This window comes from Caenorhabditis remanei, chromosome V (assembly GCF_010183535.1).
Source record: "Caenorhabditis remanei strain PX506 chromosome V, whole genome shotgun sequence".
Classification (NCBI taxonomy): domain Eukaryota; kingdom Metazoa; phylum Nematoda; class Chromadorea; order Rhabditida; family Rhabditidae; genus Caenorhabditis; species Caenorhabditis remanei.
In genome coordinates this window covers 11,682,275-11,701,916 of record NC_071332.1, presented here as the reverse complement: position 1 = coordinate 11,701,916, position 19,642 = coordinate 11,682,275, and the positions used below count along the sequence as shown (strand labels likewise).

At 35.6% G+C, this 19,642-nt stretch overlaps 1 protein-coding gene across 1 annotated transcript; it reads right to left on the bottom strand.

Annotated features, from left to right (window-relative positions):
• Positions 1–2,030: 2,030 nt before the first annotated feature.
• Positions 2,031–14,700, bottom strand: GCK72_019136 (uncharacterized protein; the record flags this gene model as incomplete). Its single annotated transcript, XM_053732892.1, has 23 exons — positions 2,031–2,175; positions 2,250–2,353; positions 2,402–2,528; positions 2,578–2,693; positions 2,784–3,047; positions 4,232–4,363; positions 4,555–4,686; positions 4,818–5,012; positions 5,061–5,164; positions 5,211–5,573; positions 5,625–5,999; positions 6,069–6,210; positions 8,465–8,562; positions 9,046–9,222; positions 10,153–10,476; positions 11,207–11,393; positions 11,440–11,604; positions 11,662–12,133; positions 12,188–12,291; positions 12,478–12,561; positions 12,937–13,072; positions 13,119–13,480; positions 14,617–14,700. The coding sequence occupies 23 exons, from the start codon at positions 14,698–14,700 to the stop codon at positions 2,031–2,033; spliced, it is 4,392 nt and encodes a 1,463-aa protein (XP_053581805.1).
• Between the last annotated feature and the right edge of the window lie 4,942 nt (positions 14,701–19,642).

Below are 19,642 nucleotides of genomic sequence, written 5' to 3'. Positions count from 1 at the left end.
GTTTGGTAGTTTCTTTCGCTGAAAAGTTTGCATACCTATAAGTCCTTTTTATTAATTTCAGAGAACTTATGGAATCATCTTATTTTTAAAGAGGATTTCTCAACTACAAATATGAAAAAAACATAAGATGTGCGAAAATCAAGAAGATGATTGTAGGAAAAAAGTGAGGAAAAAATCAGATAAAATCTCAAAAAAAAATCGGTTAAAAAAATTTGTCGGACCAGTCAGTCTTCGGTGTACGTGACAAGGTAGAAGACGACACGTCAGGCTGCCGCAAAATAGAATATATTAACTTTTTTACGTGGACTTTTTAATAATTTAACGATGATGTTTTTCTGTTTTTACAGTGCATAATATTGGAACGTTAGAAATCATTTGTTGATTCCTGACAAAATTTCTATTTGATTCAGTTCACATTATTTTGATAAAGTTGAAACTCAAGTGGAGTACTGTAGTAAACACATCTATTTTTGAAAATCCTTTATTTATTACTCCAAACAAACATAAATAAAAGGAGAAAAGTTTAAGATGGATGTGTTTCAATCCCTGAAAGATCTGAGACATAGAAACCAACTGGCGTTTCATTTCTATTAAAAGCGTTCTCATACTGGTTGACACATTACAATTGAAGGAAACCATTCGGGTTGTTTTATTTTGGAGAGACAACAGAACATTATCATTCTGGAACATCATCGTACACAATTCTATCAGTGTTCCACCGATAAGCAACTTACTTTTGCAAAAAGAATTCGATCAGTTGAACTGTCCAGAAAATGCTATTGGTACTCGTGTTAGGTGGCAAGAGTTTCCAAAATCGTTGAAAATGGAATCACAACGGAAAAATAACCGGAAATACAAAGGAAAGATGGTGAATTTCAGTGATCAGGACAGGAAATTTAGAATGAGATTGGAGGTCGAAAGAAGGTATATATTTTGTCCTGGAGGCATTTTCTGGAATTGTATCTGGAAATTCATGAGCCATTCAAGTATGTTTACTCATAGTGTTTTCGAAACAGTGTTTGTGGCAAGAAGTCTGAAAAATGAATAATACATTTTTGTGGAAAATGTAGTATTTCAAAATTCTGTTCATTGCATGCTTTCTTTGTTTCTGATCCATAAACTATTGTTCAGAATATTTTTCATGAAACAGTCTTATAATCTTCTTTTTTTTCTCCCGATGACAGAATGCATAATAAATTATTAAAATTACAATACCAAATTAATTAAAACAAGTTCTGAAAGGTTGACTCATAGCAGAACCAGCTGGGTTCCCTTGTTCAAGCGCTGAACTTTTGAAAAAGCTGTTTTCCAAGTTTTGCTTTTATGATAACTGTATTGAAACATCCGATAAAAATGCTGATACTCAGTGGGTTCGATTTGTTTCTTGGATACCATCACTCTTTAGTAGACACTAATTTAAGAAGTGTGCACTTTTTAAGTATGTAGATTTGGTAAAAATTCATTAAAACTTCTCTTATATTAAACAACAGCAAAAAATAAAAAATACCAGAATCGGGGAGGAAAAGGACACGAAGGGATAGTGGCAAAAGTTTGGAAAATGTGACAAAAAATGTAAAATCTTTTGTAAAAATGAAAAAAGTACCACTAGGAATAATTGTTTAAAAAAATAAATCAATAAAAATAATTACCCAAGAAAATCGGAAGAAAGGAATGAATCAAATCGGGTTGGTTGTCGGATGGAAATGATGGAAATCGGGATTGTGGAATTTTGTTGGATGGGTGATGGAAATCAATCGATAATTAAGCATTTCGTTTGTTTTTGTTTGTAATAATGGGATCTAGACGCTGGTAGTTTGAAATTAAGAATCACTCCGTACAAAACAGATTTCTAATTTCTAAAAGACAACGGTAATAATGCAAGTCTGCTCTATTGTAAAAAATGAGGATAGTCGAATCGTTTTTTAAAGTTTTGCCTACATCACACGTGTTTTGAAGTCAAATAAACTATAACTAAAAACTGATGGAATGTACAAAAATACCAGGAATTTTTGGGGGAACCGGGGGAGAATTCAGACAACAGAAGTGGGTTGGGCAGCCAATTGTTCTTCTTTATAATTGCCAACTTCTACTTCCAATGCTTTTTGAAAATCTTTTTCAAGTTGTTCAAGTTGGTCCAAATGACGTTTTGTTAGTTGTTCTTCGTGCTTTTGAGCTCTGAAAATGATAGATTGTTATTCTGATCCAAATTCAGCATTCCCGTCAAAACAAATCTTAAAACTTGAACCTACTTCATAGCCAATCTCTTTCTCTCCTCGACAAACATCTTCAGATTCTTTTCATTCTGCTCTTTCACTCGTCGATCTCGTTCTGTTTTGGTCTTGATTCCTTTGTCCTGAAAACTCAATAATTGTATGAGAATATCCATGAAGCTTTTTTTTACCAAAGTGATTGTCTTCTGATCTTCCATATTCTTTCTCGTCTGCGTCTGTTTCAGGTCTTTTCCCTCTGCTTCTAGGCGAAGTTTCAGTGCTTGCATTTGGTTTTTCTGCGCCTCGGACATTAGTTTTCTGAAATATTTATCTCCGTTTACGGACTCAATTCAAGTCTAATGCTTACTTCAACAAGTCGAATTGCTCTTTGAGCTGTCCTTTTTTCAGCTCAAATTCCTCTTCATCGTGTCTTCGAACCATTGCAGACCATTCGCCAGTTTGAGTGTTGACAAGGGATCGGACCTGTGAAAACTAGCAGTTTTTAACTGAGATAACACTAACAAACAGTCATAATTATTTATCAACAAAGTCTCGTATCTCAGTTACACTTACCCTATCATTGTTAATCAAATCCTGCGGTACTGGACTTCCAGTGGTAGCTGGGGAACCAGTTCCATCGGAATTACCAGCGCCTGGAGTGGACGGAGCACCAGAACCACTTCCACTTGCTCCAGATGGAATACAAACTCCAACTGGAACAGTTCCAGAAGTGCTTCCACATCCAGATGATACAGATGCAGTGAGTGATCTTCTGGATCCTTTTTCTTTCTTCGTGGAACGTCGGTTATTTGTGATGAGCTTATCCACGTTGGTTTGCTGGAAGATTTAAGGGTTATCCGATGAATAGAAACATTAAAAATGCAACTGTCACAATTTGTATTTAGAGAAGGATACATGGGTTAAGGAGAGTTGATTGGCATCTGAGTAATCGATATGGATTCCAGAAACCAACTAACTCAAATCCTTTCAATTCAGGGGTGATTCAAAAAGGTCAAAACTGTTGTGTAAGCTGAAAAAATCGACTGCAACTGAGTTAGAGGGACATTGGCAACGGTTGTTTTTTTTTAAATTATTGATTGATTTTTCGGTTAGCAATAGCACACAAAGCAGTGGACATCTGGATATTCAGGACATTGGACGGACAATAGAATAAGACAAAAATCATGAGGAAATGAGAAAAAACAGTGGAAATGAAACTGAAAGTAAGCGGAAAATGATCTGTAGACAGGTTTTCGAGATTTTCTGAACCAATTTTCAAGCAGATTAACCAAAGAAGTGAAGATAGTTCCAAAAAAGGTTGTTGGGGCCCAAGATTGAAAAGAGAACATTAGGAGACAGGGCTGGGATTCCAGGTAGTAGAGTTTCAGGCGACACAGAATTTCAGTTTTCATGGTTTTGTTATTCAAATATCGGGAACGAGAAACTGTGAAAGAAAATTTGGGAAGAGTTGATTTCCTCAATTCATCCCAAAATTTTCATCACAGTTTTTTTGTTGAGAAAATAAATTTTCATTTCGAATCAACACGATAAACTTACGATCCACGCTATAGACGAATTACGGCGGCGCGCCGGCTAAATGATGAGATTAAGAATATTAGAGAGAGAAAAAAGAAGAAAACGAGAAGAAATCTAGCTGTTTTTCTATCTAATCCAATAAAATTCTGCCAAAAGCTGACAAAGGAAAAATGGGTTTTTGAACGGAGAGTTGGATTGATTAAAAGTGAAACAACTAAAATGATCATTAATGTGTTGGGTAAGAAAAAATAAAGCAATTTATGGGATTTAGCATCTAAATTGTAATGATACGTGGGTAGCCCAAATCTGATTAGAAGATGATACAGCTACAAGAAAGTCCGATTTGAGATATTCTGTCGAGTAATAAATATTCAAAGTTCTATAAACTTCTGAATGCGTTTCCTCATCTTCAATTCAGATTTGACGGGCTTTCTAACAATTATCTAACTGTGAGAAATTCCGGAGACCTTTCCCAAAAAATTAACCTGTTGCTTCTGAATGCTATCCCTCTGCTTCTGATGTTTCTTCCTCAAATCATCCAAATCTTTTTGAAATTTCTTCAGCAACTTTGCAAACGCTTTATCACGTCTCAAATCGTCAACTTCGATTGGATCGACCTGGAAATGATAAAGATTGTTCTGCTTGGACCTACTAGGTTGGGAGGATGCGCATTGAAAAGAACTATGTTGGTAGACTGGTATTGTACTGGAAGTAAAGAAACAGGGATTTTATTTCATTCATTTTTTGGAGTTGCAGGGCAGTTTCAATTTGAGAAAAAGGGGATATTTCTATATGGGTATTTTTGAACCTGAAGCCTCTCGGGAGCCCCAACAGATGTCGAAGGCTTTGTAGAACCCGCTGGTGGATGACCGATTCCAATTTTCGGAGGTGGAGCAGATGTCGCTTTTCGAGTGAATGTTCGTGTTAGATTTGCCAAGGCCTTTACAAATTCATTGTCTTTTTTAGAACTGCTATTAGTTTTCATGTGTTTTATTTGTAAAATTCCCACAGTCCTCTGGCCAGTCATTTTTCTAACCAGTCTTTTCTTTTTCAGATTCTAATATCACTTACCTTGAACTTATCAACTGCAACTGGCGCCGGTTGTTCATTCGGTGAACGAATGGAAACCGACGTCATCATTGAGTTGATTTGATCACTTCTTGCAGTCCCAGGCTGAGAATTATTTGAGAGGAGATCAGCTGATGAACCATTTTGTCGAGGCGGTTGTTTCATATTCCGAAGAGCCGTGTTCTTGGTGTTAGGAACCTGTCAATTGACATTTGTCGTATTGATATTTCAGAAAAAAGGACTTACATCTGGAATATCACTATCATCCACTCCCATATGAGCCAGTGCTTCTTGTCGTTTCTTTTGTTCCGAGAGGAATGCTCGTGGATCGGCAAGAGCGTCGACAAGACCTGTAACATATCAATTCATTATCTGTTACATCACTTCATCACTTACCACTCAGCTCATCTGGAACATATGTTTTTATCACAATTTGCACAAACAGTACAGGTGATAAAATGAAGCTTTGATTCGTGTCAGATCTCAATGAAATGTGTCGATATCCTGCTTGTAGACCATCCAATGGAAGAATTCGTTGACCTAATTGTTTTCCATTTTCATCATAAACAGCGAACCGAAGAACAGCCAATTCGGGAAGAACTACTTTTCGAAAAACGAATGGATCCTCATTGTAAACTGGATTCAAACCGTTTCCAGGAATCACTTTAGTCTTGTGTTCTTTTCTGATTGTATCAGTTGGCAGTCCGTACATTTCAACTTCTACATACGTTCCAATTTTCCGATCTGATAGAAATTGACCTGGAGAAAGAAAAATTAGAAAATTATTCGAGAAATTAGAAATATTCTCACCGGAAATGACCCTAACACTGCAATGAGCCGCAATAACTCCGTCCACAGGACTCTCCGAAAACGGATCGAATGTTCTATCTGGTCTTCTCAGAAAATCCGGTTTCAACAAGTATCCAGAGCCTCCATTGTATTCAAATTTTCCCATATTCAATTGCATATAAACATCAGGAGTTTGAAAATTAAGTGACACCATTTGGCAACCGGCATTCCAGAAGATTTGAGGTAGAAAGTTGGAAGAATCGACACGTGCTCCTTTAGGATAGATTCGAGATGGTTGACGTTTGTTGTAGTTGACGAATTCAGGAGCAGATTGTTTCAAATAACCGAGGCCAGTGGATTCAGAGAACGAGGACATGTGGAAATGCAGATTATTAGCTGAAATTACGAAACATTTTCAGAGTGAAACTATGAAAATTGAAGCAGATTCTCCGGGTTAAATCTTACCTTCTGCCACATCGAAACCCGAAAACTTGACAGGATGAGTATAATTGACTAAAGAAGATAATAATGGATGAATATTTGTTGTTGCACCAGTATAATGATATTCAGCAAATATCCTTTCTTCTTCTTCTTTTGTCAGTACAGGCTGAAAATACTCATTTTACTGATTGATTCAGAACATGCTTTGAATGAATTCCCTTGATTTAGAACTAAAGCTTTAAAAAAATAAAAAATAAAGCTTTCTAAAGGATAATGTAATTCAAAAAATTGTATAAAAAGGTGAAGTTTTTGGATTTACTTTAAACTAATAAAAACCACACGGTAAGCAAATGTCTGAAAATATTCTTCATTTTTTGGAAACAAAGAACATTTTCAGATATTTCAGAAACTACTTTTTTTCCTTATTAAAATGTTTTGCGAAATAATTTTTGTAATTTGGAAAATGGAGTTACAGGGAAAACGTTTGGTGTGAATTGACATGACACATATAAAGAATTCGGTTACGCTACTTAGTTATTGAAGATTTCGGAAAGATGCAAATGCGCCCGGTAGCACTTAAAATATTTATTTTAAGTTACATTGGAGCAGGTTTGCATTATTACCGGAGTTCATTCAATAACTGAGTTTTCAGTGGATTAGTGCAGCCATTTCGGAAGGAGGAATTACACAGAATTACAGACATTTAAAAGAAAAAAAGAATTGAAAAAGCGTAGACTTCCGGAAAAAGGGGTTAGAATTAATGGACCGGGGAGGTATAAAAAGGAAAGGTGAGGAGAAAAACTGGAAAAATTGATTAGAAATTAGACGAAAAAAAAAATGGAATTTGAGAGGAAACAAGAACATTTGTGTGAGATAAAGCAATGAAACATTAAATTAAAGCAACATTTGTCTAGGACATGCAGAGCAGAACAAAACCGTGCCAAAAGGAGAGAGAGAGAGAGTAGGATAAGAGAGAGGTTAGAGAGAAAAAGAGAACAACAGGAAGAATTGTAGAAGAGATACTGTAGGTATACGGTAGAAGATATCGTGTAGTGGTAGTTTGTGTGTGAGGGGTTGTCTTGCACAGAGTGGACATATAGGGGCTTTTTGAGAATTTTTCTTGAATTTTTATTGTTCTAAATACCTATTTTCAAAACAATTAAGAACTAGTATCCTCATGTCTGTCTGTATTAAGCATGTGTTTTAAAAACGTGTGAGAATTAAGTGTCTCTTTTCAGATGATGAATAGAAATGAAAAAGATAAGTGTTAGTAAATACTGAATATCAAGAACATATCAAAAATCAATCCAATTCAAAAACTTAAAATCTTTCTACCATATCGATTAACTCATAAGTGACTTTCCAAACTACGTTCATTCCTTCTTCCCATTCCTTTCATGCTTTTACTAAAGTGATCTACCTACTACTTTATTTCATTTTTCCCTATCAAATTTCATTCATTTTCTTCCCGAACCTTCTTCTTACGACTCGATGCTGTCCTCATAAAATCGATTAATGCTGCCGAATCCGAGTGCAATTCATCTCCAAAAACGCCTTTTTTCTGTCGAAACGATCGTTTTTCGCTTCGAGACCTTTCCATTATTTGAGGCGAATTTAAAGTTATTGTATTGTTTGAGGTTGTAGACGATGAATTCGTTAGAAAAGGGGCCATTGAAGATGATGATGGTGTTGGTGATGCGATTAGCAATGTGGTGGATGAGGTTGAATCGGGCTGTGTTTTTCGGGTTGAATTTGTTAAAACAATGATCGAATTACTCTTTTTCAATGGGCCCGATTAGTAAAGCTTTGGCATAGTTATCTTATTTTTCTGGTTCTCAAGTATTGAATTTTGGCAAACATAATCTCTAACAGTTTAAATTGAATAACCTGGAGCTTTTGAAGTTAACAAAACTCTGAAACTTTCCATTTTAAACGTATATCAAAACACTACTAATCGTTTCTTTCAAAATATTGTTTCAAATATTTTTCTTCGATATCTTTTTTCCTAAAACCTGCTGAAAAGAAAGACTACTGTACTACTTTTGTGATAGTTAGTAGTATGTACAAAAATCATAAAAATCAGGACAAAAGAAATGAATAAAATCAGAAAAAGAAATCAAGAGAACATAGAAAATCTAATAGAGATTCTGACAAATATTACAATAGGTTTGAAAATAAAAATGAATGGACAGATTAGAGAAAAACACTTCAAACTCAAGCAACTTTCAAAGATTTGTAGATGTGTTTTTGAATTAAGGCAATGATGTAAACGTGCTCCATTGATAACCTCTTTCATGGTTAACAATAGAGTTGCTTTCAAATGAATCACTATGCAAGATGGAAAAAAATGACAAGATTTGAGAGATTAATTCTAAATATTCGCTGAAAATTAGAAAAGAAAATATGAAAATAGAACTCACTTGTTTCTTCGAGAATCCAAATCCTTTCAAATTTTTAGCAATGAAATTCTGCTTCAGTTCTGGATGTGCTTCATCTGTTTCTTTCACTGGGATCTCACCTGAAAATGTTAGAGTTATTTCTGAATTTCTCGTTTTTGAAAAATTGAATTTTAAGCGTCTGAATCCCTTCATTATTGGCAAACTTCTTCAGTAACTCGTAATATCTAAATAGTTTTATATGTTTCCGGCTGCTTGGATCCCTGTGAGGATGTCGGTTCTCATGCTCCGGTACGTACACTGAGTGTATCTCAATACATTTGTCTTCTATTTTTTTCCTATTTTCAGTTGTTCCACTCTTCAAACACCCATAATCGTTTGCAAAATAAAAGCTAAGAAACGAATCAATCTCATAAATCTGATTGTGTAAAAAAGCTGCGGCGGCACACCAAGCCCATAATGAAAATGTAAGAGAAAGTAGAAAGGAAAGGAGAAAAATAAGCGAGATACTGTTCTGTGGGTAAGAAATATAGAAGCTACCGGGAAGAGAAAAACACCGAATTTTGATATAAATTTTTAGGAAAAAGGACACCAATTCTCACCACCTTGATTAGGTTTTGATCCGGATCCAGAAGACGTTGAGCATCCGGTCGTCGTGATAGTTATAGAAGACGTGGAAGCTGATGATGTGGCACATGGAGGGGGTCCACAAATGGAAGGTGTGGCTGGGGATGAGGAACTGATAGGTTGTTCAACTTCGGGATGAGCACGTTGATCGCCTGCTGCAAAAACGACAGAGACAGTGATGGGGGCAGAGAGGAGAGAGAGAGTATAGATATGTAGAGAGAAAGGGAGAAGTGACAGGATTACTGTAGTTCATTGTTTTTCGTGACGAGACCCAGATAGAGTTACATATAGAAATAATGACAGAGTTGATTAAAAAAGACACAATAGAAGTACATAATGGATGCGCTTTTTTTTACAATGACTCAATGTCCGGAGCCACATTCCCGACAAGACAATTTCTTTGGCAAGAGACCAAAATTCATTTTGGTTAGACTCTCGTTTTCATCTCACCGTGTTATTTTGACGTTACAAGAGCCATCATCACTCATGGAGCACCGTAACTCACGGTTCACATACACTGCTATCGTGCCGTTTTCTTTTCAAGCAACTCGGTCATTCTCTCAAAATGACAACACCTGTCTGGCGGGCAATAATATATCTCGTGTCATCTCTATCTAGTATTTTTGTGATTTCTAACTTATCAAAACCTTCTCTTTTTTTTAACTGAAGTTATTTTTCTAATCTTATATATGTAGCAAGATATGAATACTCACGTTAGTAAAATGATACCTATAAGTCTCAAAACTTGGTTAAAGTATAAGAGATAACAAGGCGATTCCTATGTTAATATAATAACTTTAAAATCCAAATTTTGTAAGCTTATAAATGTTTCGAGGTTTTATAACTCATTAGTCTACTTTCTAAAAACTAAATTTTGATGTATTCTCTTTGTCATTTCTACTTGTCCCCCTTTATTTGTTGTTTATTTTTGTTCACAGTAAACCGAAACGAACACAATTGGCAACAGAAATAGGCGAAGGTTAGTGGAAAACGGAAAGCATAGGCAATTTGGTGGGGGTGCAGCGTGTCGGTTTTTCATGCAACTCAACTCTATTGGGTTCACTTTTCGGATCATATATCCCTACCTAATGGCGATTGTCTCCTCTTAAAAGACAGTTTCTGTCTGAGCGAAGAGAAATTCGGAGATCTCGCCAACACTGCATTTTTGATGGATGTAGCTGTGGAGGATGCTCTATCGGGAACCATTAAACCACCACCAGAAGGTGATGGAGTCTCCAATGAACTTCTTGCCGAACGATTTGATCCATTATTTGATGTTGTACTAACGGTTGGAACGGTACGCATTACATTCAGGGAGGTTTGGACAGATGGATCATCGTCATCATCTGATGTGTCGTCATCCATAGCGACGTCTTCTGCTGCACCAGTTCCACCGCTTCCACCGCTTCCTGTTTTGGATAATGGATATATTTGGGAAGAGTGGAAATATAAATGACATTGGGAAAGATTTGTGAATTCAGTTTCGTCTTGCTTCGGAGTCAGAAATATGGTATTTCCGAATCCATAAACAACACAAAATATGGTGATTTTTGTTAGTTAGAAGAGAAAATGAAGGTACGTTTCGATTCTAAATGGTTTGATAAGGGGTTAATAATATAACGATATTAGGGTGTATAAACGGTGAAAAAGCGGTGATATGTTAATAGCGGGTAGCAGGTTGAAAAGCGAATCAAAGTGAAGCGATCACAATTAGTTTCGAAATCAAATAATCACAGAATCATGTCAAAAAAAGCAAAAATAGGTGGATAGTACAGGTTTGTTTGGAAAATGTATTTAGTTTTATTTTCCAAAAAGTTTGAACACAGTTGTGTCCAATTATTTCAATTTTTGATGAAAAAATTAAATGTTTTGAAGCAAGTTGTTTTGTTAGTTGAGGCCAATTGTATGTGTTTTACATTCAAAATTCTATTCTTTTTGGCTGATTTTTCTCCTATTTAATTCATTTGTTTGAAAATAAAGTTGGATAGATTGAACAAATAGAGATAGTGAAATCTGAAATCGCAACAGAACCAAACACAAAATTTGAACTTTTTGGGAGACTTTTTAAAGTTATTAAGCTTTATAACCTCCCAAACAAGTTCAAAATTCGTTTCAAAACAAAAAGTAGTTAGAACTCACGAGGCGATACTGAATCCTCTCCCACAACTTCTGGTGTTTCATTCAATTCATCTTCTTCATCTAATTTTCCTTCTCTCAGAAATTGATCTAATTGATGCCTTTCAATATCCGTTTTCAGCCGTTTATTCTTTATCAGAATCTTTTTTCGTAGTCGGTTTGGGGATGGTAGTGATACCCCTGGTTCCAGCTGAAAACAACTATTATTTGAAAGTTTCTGGAATGGAATTACTGACCGGTGCATCGTCAAATGGTTTTGATAACAGCATGTCACCGAAGATATCCATGCAGTACTTGGCCATTTTCAGTTGATTCGATTTAGAACAATGATTTTCGAATGAAAGTATCACGGGGAAGTCAGATCGAGCGAAGGCAGTATCACGGATTTGAACAAGGACGTCCTGAAAATGATCTTGTTTCAGAATATGTTATTTTTTCAAAATGAAGAATTGACTCACCTTAAAAAAGACGTCAGTACACATTGCCTTTCCATGAGTGATGATTGGTTCTCCTTTATTTTCTCCAGTTCCATCCCAACAATCTAATTCGATACATCTACATCCACTTAACAATACTTGTCGATAGATTTCAGATGATGATTTTCCACCGTATTGTCTTCCCGTCAGGTACGTATTATGTGAACTATTGATATAATAGTGACATAACGGTTGATCCATATCCATATACATTTCAATTCGATCTAAGAATACTGGTGGATTTTCATCAGACATCAGAAATCGAAGAAACGCATCTCCAGACATTTTTCCGTTTTCAATGTAGTTATTATCTATTTCATATTTGGCAATTAGTTGACCGGTACGTGGGGGATCAAAAAATGGAAAAAGAATTTCATTTAATCGAGGATCTCGCTGCTCTTCATTCAGAAAGTTTATCAGTCGATCTTTTGTTAAATATTCCTTTTGACCAGATCTGAAAATAGTTCATTGGTAATCACTTCTGCTTATCAAAATGGCTGAAACTCACAATTTAACGAAAAGTTCTTGAACTTCTGTCCTTGGACAAATCTTGTTATATAACCTCAGAAACTTCTCGAATGTCAAAATTTCTACATCTAGCTCTTCTCGCTCCTGAAAAATGAGACATTGTTTCAAAAACAACTTATTAACTATGTGTTAGATATGATCTTCAAACTAGTTTAGATATGTGTTAACCTCAGAAAACCCCCGCCAATTATTAGATCAAGTTTCGAAAATAGTTCATGCAAGCTACAGAAAGAGCATTCATTCCCACAACAATATTACAACATCTCAAACCTTTCGTTTCCTTCCTCGACTGCATTTGTAGAAATTTCGAAACTTTTTTCCCATCGATCGATTGATGACACGAACCGGAGTATACTGAATATATAGAGGAGATGCAAAAAAGACAAACACCACACAAATAAATTTACAGAAATAAATATAGATATACCGACCGAATGGCATACGAAAGTTTGGATTGACCGTTCACGATTATAAACTAAAAGGGATGTATGTATGTCCGGATGTCCTGTTCCGTACTTCAAAATCAATCACTAATAATACACATGAACGAACGATATGAATAAGAATAGAAACATGCTATGCCGTGCACTGAAAACATTTTAATACTTTCATTTGGATAGAATGGGCGGAAAATGAGATTAAAAAGGATAGAAAGAGTTCAGAGCACAGCACAACAGGCATCTATTCAGGTAATTATTCAATTTCTGAAATTTGAGAGAAATGGCGTACCTTGTCTCCGCCAAGGCCTAAATCATTCAAACATTTCTGGACCATTTTCTCCGGTTTTCCCGATGAAAATGTCTTGATTATCACTTTGATTGGAATTTTCCGTCGTTCGTTTACATTCAAAGTGAGCCATTTCCAGCTGAAAGAATGAAATATTTCAAATATTTTTCAGTTGAAATACTCACTATTTTAACAGCTGCGTCGTGGGACAGACATGTCGAATTCTTGAAGTTTTCAGAATTTCGTTCATCCCCGTCTTCCACATTTTCGCCATTTCAACACTTTCAGCAACTAGAAAAAACGACTGAACATTGACTAGATCCTGTCCATGTGTCATCCATATTGTCCTTTCTGCTATCGTTTCACTTGCTCCCCGTTGTTCCAATTCAAACATAATTCGTCCATCTTTGGGTAACCCACCGGGTCGGGCTTCCCATATTTGTCCCATATCGAGTACAACTGCATCTTTTCCTTCTACTAACCAATAGAAAAAGAAACCGTATTCGTCTACTCGGACTTGGGCGTTCAGTTCCAGACACGTGCTTTCCTAAAAATTGTGTCATTAAATTTGGATATTGGATCCCCTTTTTCTTTCCGCGAATCTTTATTTCTCGCTTCATTCTAAAACGCTGTTTCGAATCCACGTCATCCCATTTTGTTTCTTTTTTTATTTCCGGATTTATATACTTTTTTCAGTTTTGAGGTGATGATGATGTGATGATGCAATTAGATTTATCCCCTAGATGACGTTTTGATTTTTGTTTAGTTTTTTTCTTCTTCAAATGAACGCTTATCTGTAGGGTTTCTTCAAAAAACAAAAATCAACAACTATGACTTCCATTTATTTCAGCATGATAAAATGTAAGGTATCCGATTGCGAGATCAGTTTTCGTGTTTCAGTCCCTATCTCATTCTCGCTTTTCCTATTTTGATCTTTTTGTTCTAGAAATTTCAAACAGTTTCTAGTTCTAGTCACGTGTTCCTTGCTCCCCTTTTTCAGTTTTTGATAACAACAAAATGGAAGCAATCATCAGTGGTTTAATCAATAATTCTCATTCTATCTCTGCTTCTATTCTTCTCTTTTCTTCCTCTTATCAGTACGAAAAAGTAGAAAAATCAGGAGTATACTCCCTGACTCTAATACTCTTTCTTTTGGAAGACCTTATCAAAACTAGAGAAATGAAAAAATGGGATTATGTTCTTAAAGAAAAGAGAAAGAGGTTTCTGGAAAATGTTGAAAGTTTGTTTCAGAATCGGAGGAGATGAGTTGGAAAATGATGAGAAAACTGTAGTATCTGGCGTGACTCAGGCGCGTCTTCAGATTAAATACAACTACATATTTGTTAAAATTCATTGGACTGTTAGGATTTTGTTGGATAAACCCGAAAAGCAAGTTTGAAAAAATAAGAACAGATCAGAAACATCTTCATATGTTCTCAACCCATTTTTCTCAATTCTTCCCTACTCGTGGTAACAAAATCTAGAATTTCGACTTTTATGAGTTTTTCCTTGTTCTTATCAGTTTTTGCCTTTTCCGACATGTTGAAAAACAATTGCATCATCTCATAGAAAAAAGGAAAATCAATGAAATGACATTCCAGTGTGTCCGTGCTTTTGAATTATAATTTACAGTTCTCAGATGATTTTTCAGCATCTCTTTTGCAATTTTAAATGAAAACTCACATCATCATATCGATCAAAACACGCGCCTTGTAGAAGTGAAGTGGGTATATTGGGTTTCCAATTGAACTGAAACTCCTTCGCCATCACTGAATATTATTCCCCCAGAATAATAGGGAAATTTCTATTCTTCTGATTCAGAAGAATAGAAGAAGACAGACGACGTTGCGCCGTCGTCTCTCCTGGCTACGTGGAATTCCTCCGTTATGATGATTTGATGGTAGTGGTGGATTGAAGACGTGAAGAAGAAGAGAATAGAATGAGCCAATTGTTGTAGATGGGGGGAGGGGGAAGGGTTTGGCTGAAATTATTAGAGAAGTTAGAAAGAGAGTAGAACATAAGGAAAGAGTAAATAGAGCAAAAGTTGAGATATTCTGTAGCTGACATCCGGATAAACAGACAAAAACAGACAGAAAGAAATTCAAAGAAACATGAAATTTGCACTGGCTTTTTCGGAGACGATGACGTCTACGGAAATGGAAAAAACACGGGGGAGGAGGAAAGAAGGAGCTATCGAATTTCGAAATGGAAGAGAAAAAGATTGAGAATCAAGAAAAATTAAGTTTTTTTTGAGGATGAAGAGTGGAAATGTTTCACTTTTCTGTTTTTAAACTACTTTTCAGCCAGGTATTCCTGTTGAAAACTGTTGAAAAATCTGCAGTCTACTCAATTTGGAAGCACTCTTTGGCAACACTGAAGTTCAAAGTTTTCGGCTAAAAAAGAAAGGAATTTCCCGAATTTTCAAACATTGACGTTTTTTTCAACAAAAAGTGTCAAAAAACAAGACGCAGACATGAGAAAGAAATCGGAAATCACACACACAATGGGATATTGGGGATCACGTTGAAATATTGGAGCAAAAAATGTTGGATAGAGGAGGAGAAGAGATATAAAGAGATGGGAAGAGAAATAGATAGAAAAAGGAATTTGAACAAAAAAAAACGGAAAAATGGATCAGATGGGGCACTGAGATTATTAGTTTAATCTTGGTGAATTTTGATATATTTGAGAAAATTTTGAGAATTGTGAAAAGAGAACAGAGACAGCACAATTGAAACTTTGGACATCCAGAGATATATATCTAAAGGCAAATCAAACGAATCTTTTGTGAGAGAAAAAAATGAGCAAAACTGCATGATTTCATTGAGAAAAAGCTGCAAAACTTTCCAACTAAAAGCTTTTTCCAACTCTCTTTCTTTCTCTCACATGTTTTTGTTACCTATAATTATCGTTCAATTTGGGAGTACAAATTGGAGGGAAAAACGGAGAAATCTGTCATTTTGAATTAAAACTGAAAGAGCAAAACAAATGTTTTCTCTTCTAGTTTTAGACGAAAATTTTCTGAGAAAAAAATAAATAAAATAAGAAGAAAAAGAAGGAAAAGCTGAACAAGAAGTCGAGGGAACAACCGAAAAGCCAAAAAGTCAATAGGAACAGAAATGAAGAGAACAGGTACAGATTTCTGACGTTTTTTGAAATGAAATGAAATGCAGAAAACAAATTTAGGAGTCGGTGAGCAACTGTAGTCATAAAAAGAAAAGAGGTCAAAAAAGGCTTTGAACAACTATCATAAACTGGCAAAAAGTTGGAAACAGCCTCCGAACGAGGAGGAAAAGCGGAAACGGAAGCTATGAAACATTGGAGGTTAGCTTTATATACATAAAATTTTAAGAGTTAAAAAAGACAGAGAGGCAATAAAAGAGCGTGAATAGGTTACGGTAGGTTTGCAGTTCTTGAAGAATTGGGACAAAATACAGAGAGAGGATGTTGAATTCAAAAAAAATAGAATGCTTATTTTCAAATAATGATAAAACTAATAAAAAAACAAGTTTAATATTTCAGAACATAATGAATAATGACTCAAGGACCTTCTAGGTTTTCTCAACTCAATTCAAAGCTGAAAAAATGTCCCAAAAACTGCAAAAAGCCCGAGTATCGACAGTGTGCGGGGAAGGCATGAAAAGAAGAAAGGAGGGAGCGAAATAGAGAAGTGATCTAGTTATGCAGATTGATTGATAACGAAATAGGCAGTATGCCTGTGTATGTATTGGGGCCTGTGTGTGTATGCATGTATGTGCCGACTGATAGTCAGATGATAGCAAAAAAGGGAATTGATAGGCAGAACGAGGAGGAATAGAAAGGAAATTGGAATGGGAACACCGAGGGAAACGGCTGATGAGGAAATTATTGGAATAAAGATAATTAAAAAGATTTCAAAACAATCAGACCTTGAAGGTGTCAATAGAGAAACATCTATTATTTTCTATAGTATTGAGTATACTCCGAAAAAGAAAGTTGTCTCAGTAAGTGGTTGGGAGCTATAAAATAAGAGAAAACAAAAGGTCTTGACTGAATATGTTACAAAAAGTAGAGTAGAAAAGGTAGAAAGTGGGTGAAGAAGTGTCCCGGAAATGTCATGTTTATTATTGGAGAAGAAAAAAAAATAATGGGAGTTTTGGGGGAAAATATATTTGAGAATTGGACAAACAGACTGACAGACAGACAGGAAAAAGAGTCATGGATGATTTTATCAAATATTCGGGTACGTAGAGATCAATGCAAGCGATACCTGAGAGTTGGGGATACGTGAATAATCAAGATATCTAGATATACCAACATAATTCAGCTCTATCTTTCAAAAAAGGTCCTGGATCGGTCGAGTTGTGACGTACCGACACACAGATGGATATCAAGATCAAGAGTTCCAGCAAGACATAAAGAAACCACCCGTTTTTCTCATGCTCCTCCCTTTTTTTGCCAAAATAGGCGGAATACGAAGAAGGAGAAGAAAAGGCAAAAAAGCTAAGAATTGGGTGCATTACTACTTGAGGCATGGCCTCCCTCCTCTTCTTTTTTCTTCTTCTTCGTCCTCCTCCCATTAGTGTGACTGAATAATTAAGCGGGATGGAAGAAGAAGGAAAACCGAAGGGGAGCTAGAAGAAAAAAGGGAAAAAGGAGGGAGCTCTCCTTCTTCCCGCCCCGAAAATGGAGCAGATGAAGAAGAAAAAAGCTTCATTGGAGCGAAAAATGGGAGCAGAAGGAGGAGAAAAGAGAGAGGAAATGAGGAAGAAGAAGGGGGGAAATCAAGGGTTCTAACGGGAAGACAGATAGGGGTTAATAGTAGAAATATCGGGAGTGTAGGTCAAATGGAAATTGACTTTTTTGGGGGTTTCTAAGCTATGATTGGACATCGCTTTTGTGTGAACGAACTACTCTGAAAACAAAGAATTTGAGTCGATCCTAGCACCTAGATCGTACAGAAAATGAAGAGAACAAGGACCAAAGCAAGACATTGAAATTGTAGTACGGTAGCGGAAGAAAAGAAGCGAAAGTAAGAAAATGCTAATTTTATGAGATTATTTCAATCATTGGCCGTCTTGAAAGGTGAATCAGACCTATCGAAACTAGGAAAACAATAAAAGTTCTTGAGAAAAGAAATTTAGATCGAGGTCAATGATCAGTGTGAATCACAAGCATATAAAGAAGGGAGTGGAACAGCATGAACAAAGATTTAAAGTAATTTCGAGACTTCAAAAAATATAAAAATTTTGCAGAATCGAAATGATTGTCAAATAAGTTCCATCAGACATGAAATGTCAAGAAATCACGAAGAGAATCCGTTAATTTGTAGTACCCTTTTCAGTTCTGATCGAAAGAGTTTTTGAAAACTAGAAAAAGGGATATTGTAGACATCTTGTCTGTTAGATGTAGTTGTTCAAAGAAAGTTCACATCAAGAAGACTTTTCAAAAATAAAAATAGAATTCAAGTTCGAAGAAGAGTTCCAATTGTTAGTAGATGTAATTTTGGAGGATTTAAAAAAATCAGTGAGCCAATTATAGTTATTTCAGATTATATATTCCGTCTCCGAAGATTGCAAAAACCAACCAAAAAACAACAATGGAGCATTTGATGTTTTCCAACATTTTAAAAATCTGAAAAACTAGCAGAACCATGAAGAAAAAGTATAAAATGATGTGAATCATCAAGTAAAAGAACAAGAGCATCTTCTCTCCTCCACCTCCTCTATATTTTCCATTAGAGACATTAAAAATGTGCAAGATTCTTATAATTTCTTCTTTTTTTTTGATTTGCCGACAACTATATCTATTATTTGAGAGTCGCAGACTAGAAGTGAGAAATCAAAAGAAATGTAAGAAATTCCAAAAAAAAATAAATAAAAATGGGAGAAACAGAAAAAAGGCGTAACGCTGGTGTCGGCACTGATGAAGGGATGGAAGTGGTGGAAAGAAGAAAAAAGAGTTGGAAACGGAGAAGAAGAAAAGAGCAGTGAGAGGAGAGGGGGCCATGTTTTATTAGAACATTAAACGTGTGGTCTTTCCCGAAGTTTCTGTCTCTTCTCAAACACTCACTAACTCACAAAAAGTTTTTTTGTGTTGTTTCAGATGTAATGGATAGATGATAACAAATGATTTCTCTGATAACATTCCAGACATTCTTTGATGAAATGTCTGAATTGTCATAGCACCTCAAGTAGGTAGGATGTGCAAATGAAGTTTGATTTTTCTGTTTGAATGCATCAAACGAAAGGTGTGAATCTTTGAAAATGATGTATAACTGAACTTTATCCCAGATAATTACAAGTTTCGTAGCGGAACTTTTATATTATAAAGTTTAAAATGAACTAGAAAGATCTCAGATTCTCATGCGATTCCAGAAAAATGATTGGGGGAGGTGAAGATCACGGATTGAGTAACAGTCATTGAAAATTCAATGATTATCGGCAGAACTATGAACAGAATGGGATGATTCCGAAGTGTTTCAGAAATGTATACGATATCACATCCTGATTTTTTTGTAAGTCATCTCTAGAAGCGATAAACTATATTTCGAAATACTTTAAATTCAAGTCTAAAATGTTTTGTAAACATTGAGATTTCCAATTATAAAAACTATAAATCTTATCAGTATTTTCCCACAGATTTGAGGAAGAAAGTCAGCAAAATATTATAAAAAACCGAAAAGCTTTTTTGAAAAAGTACAGTATTCCACGAAAGGAGCAGTCTAAAA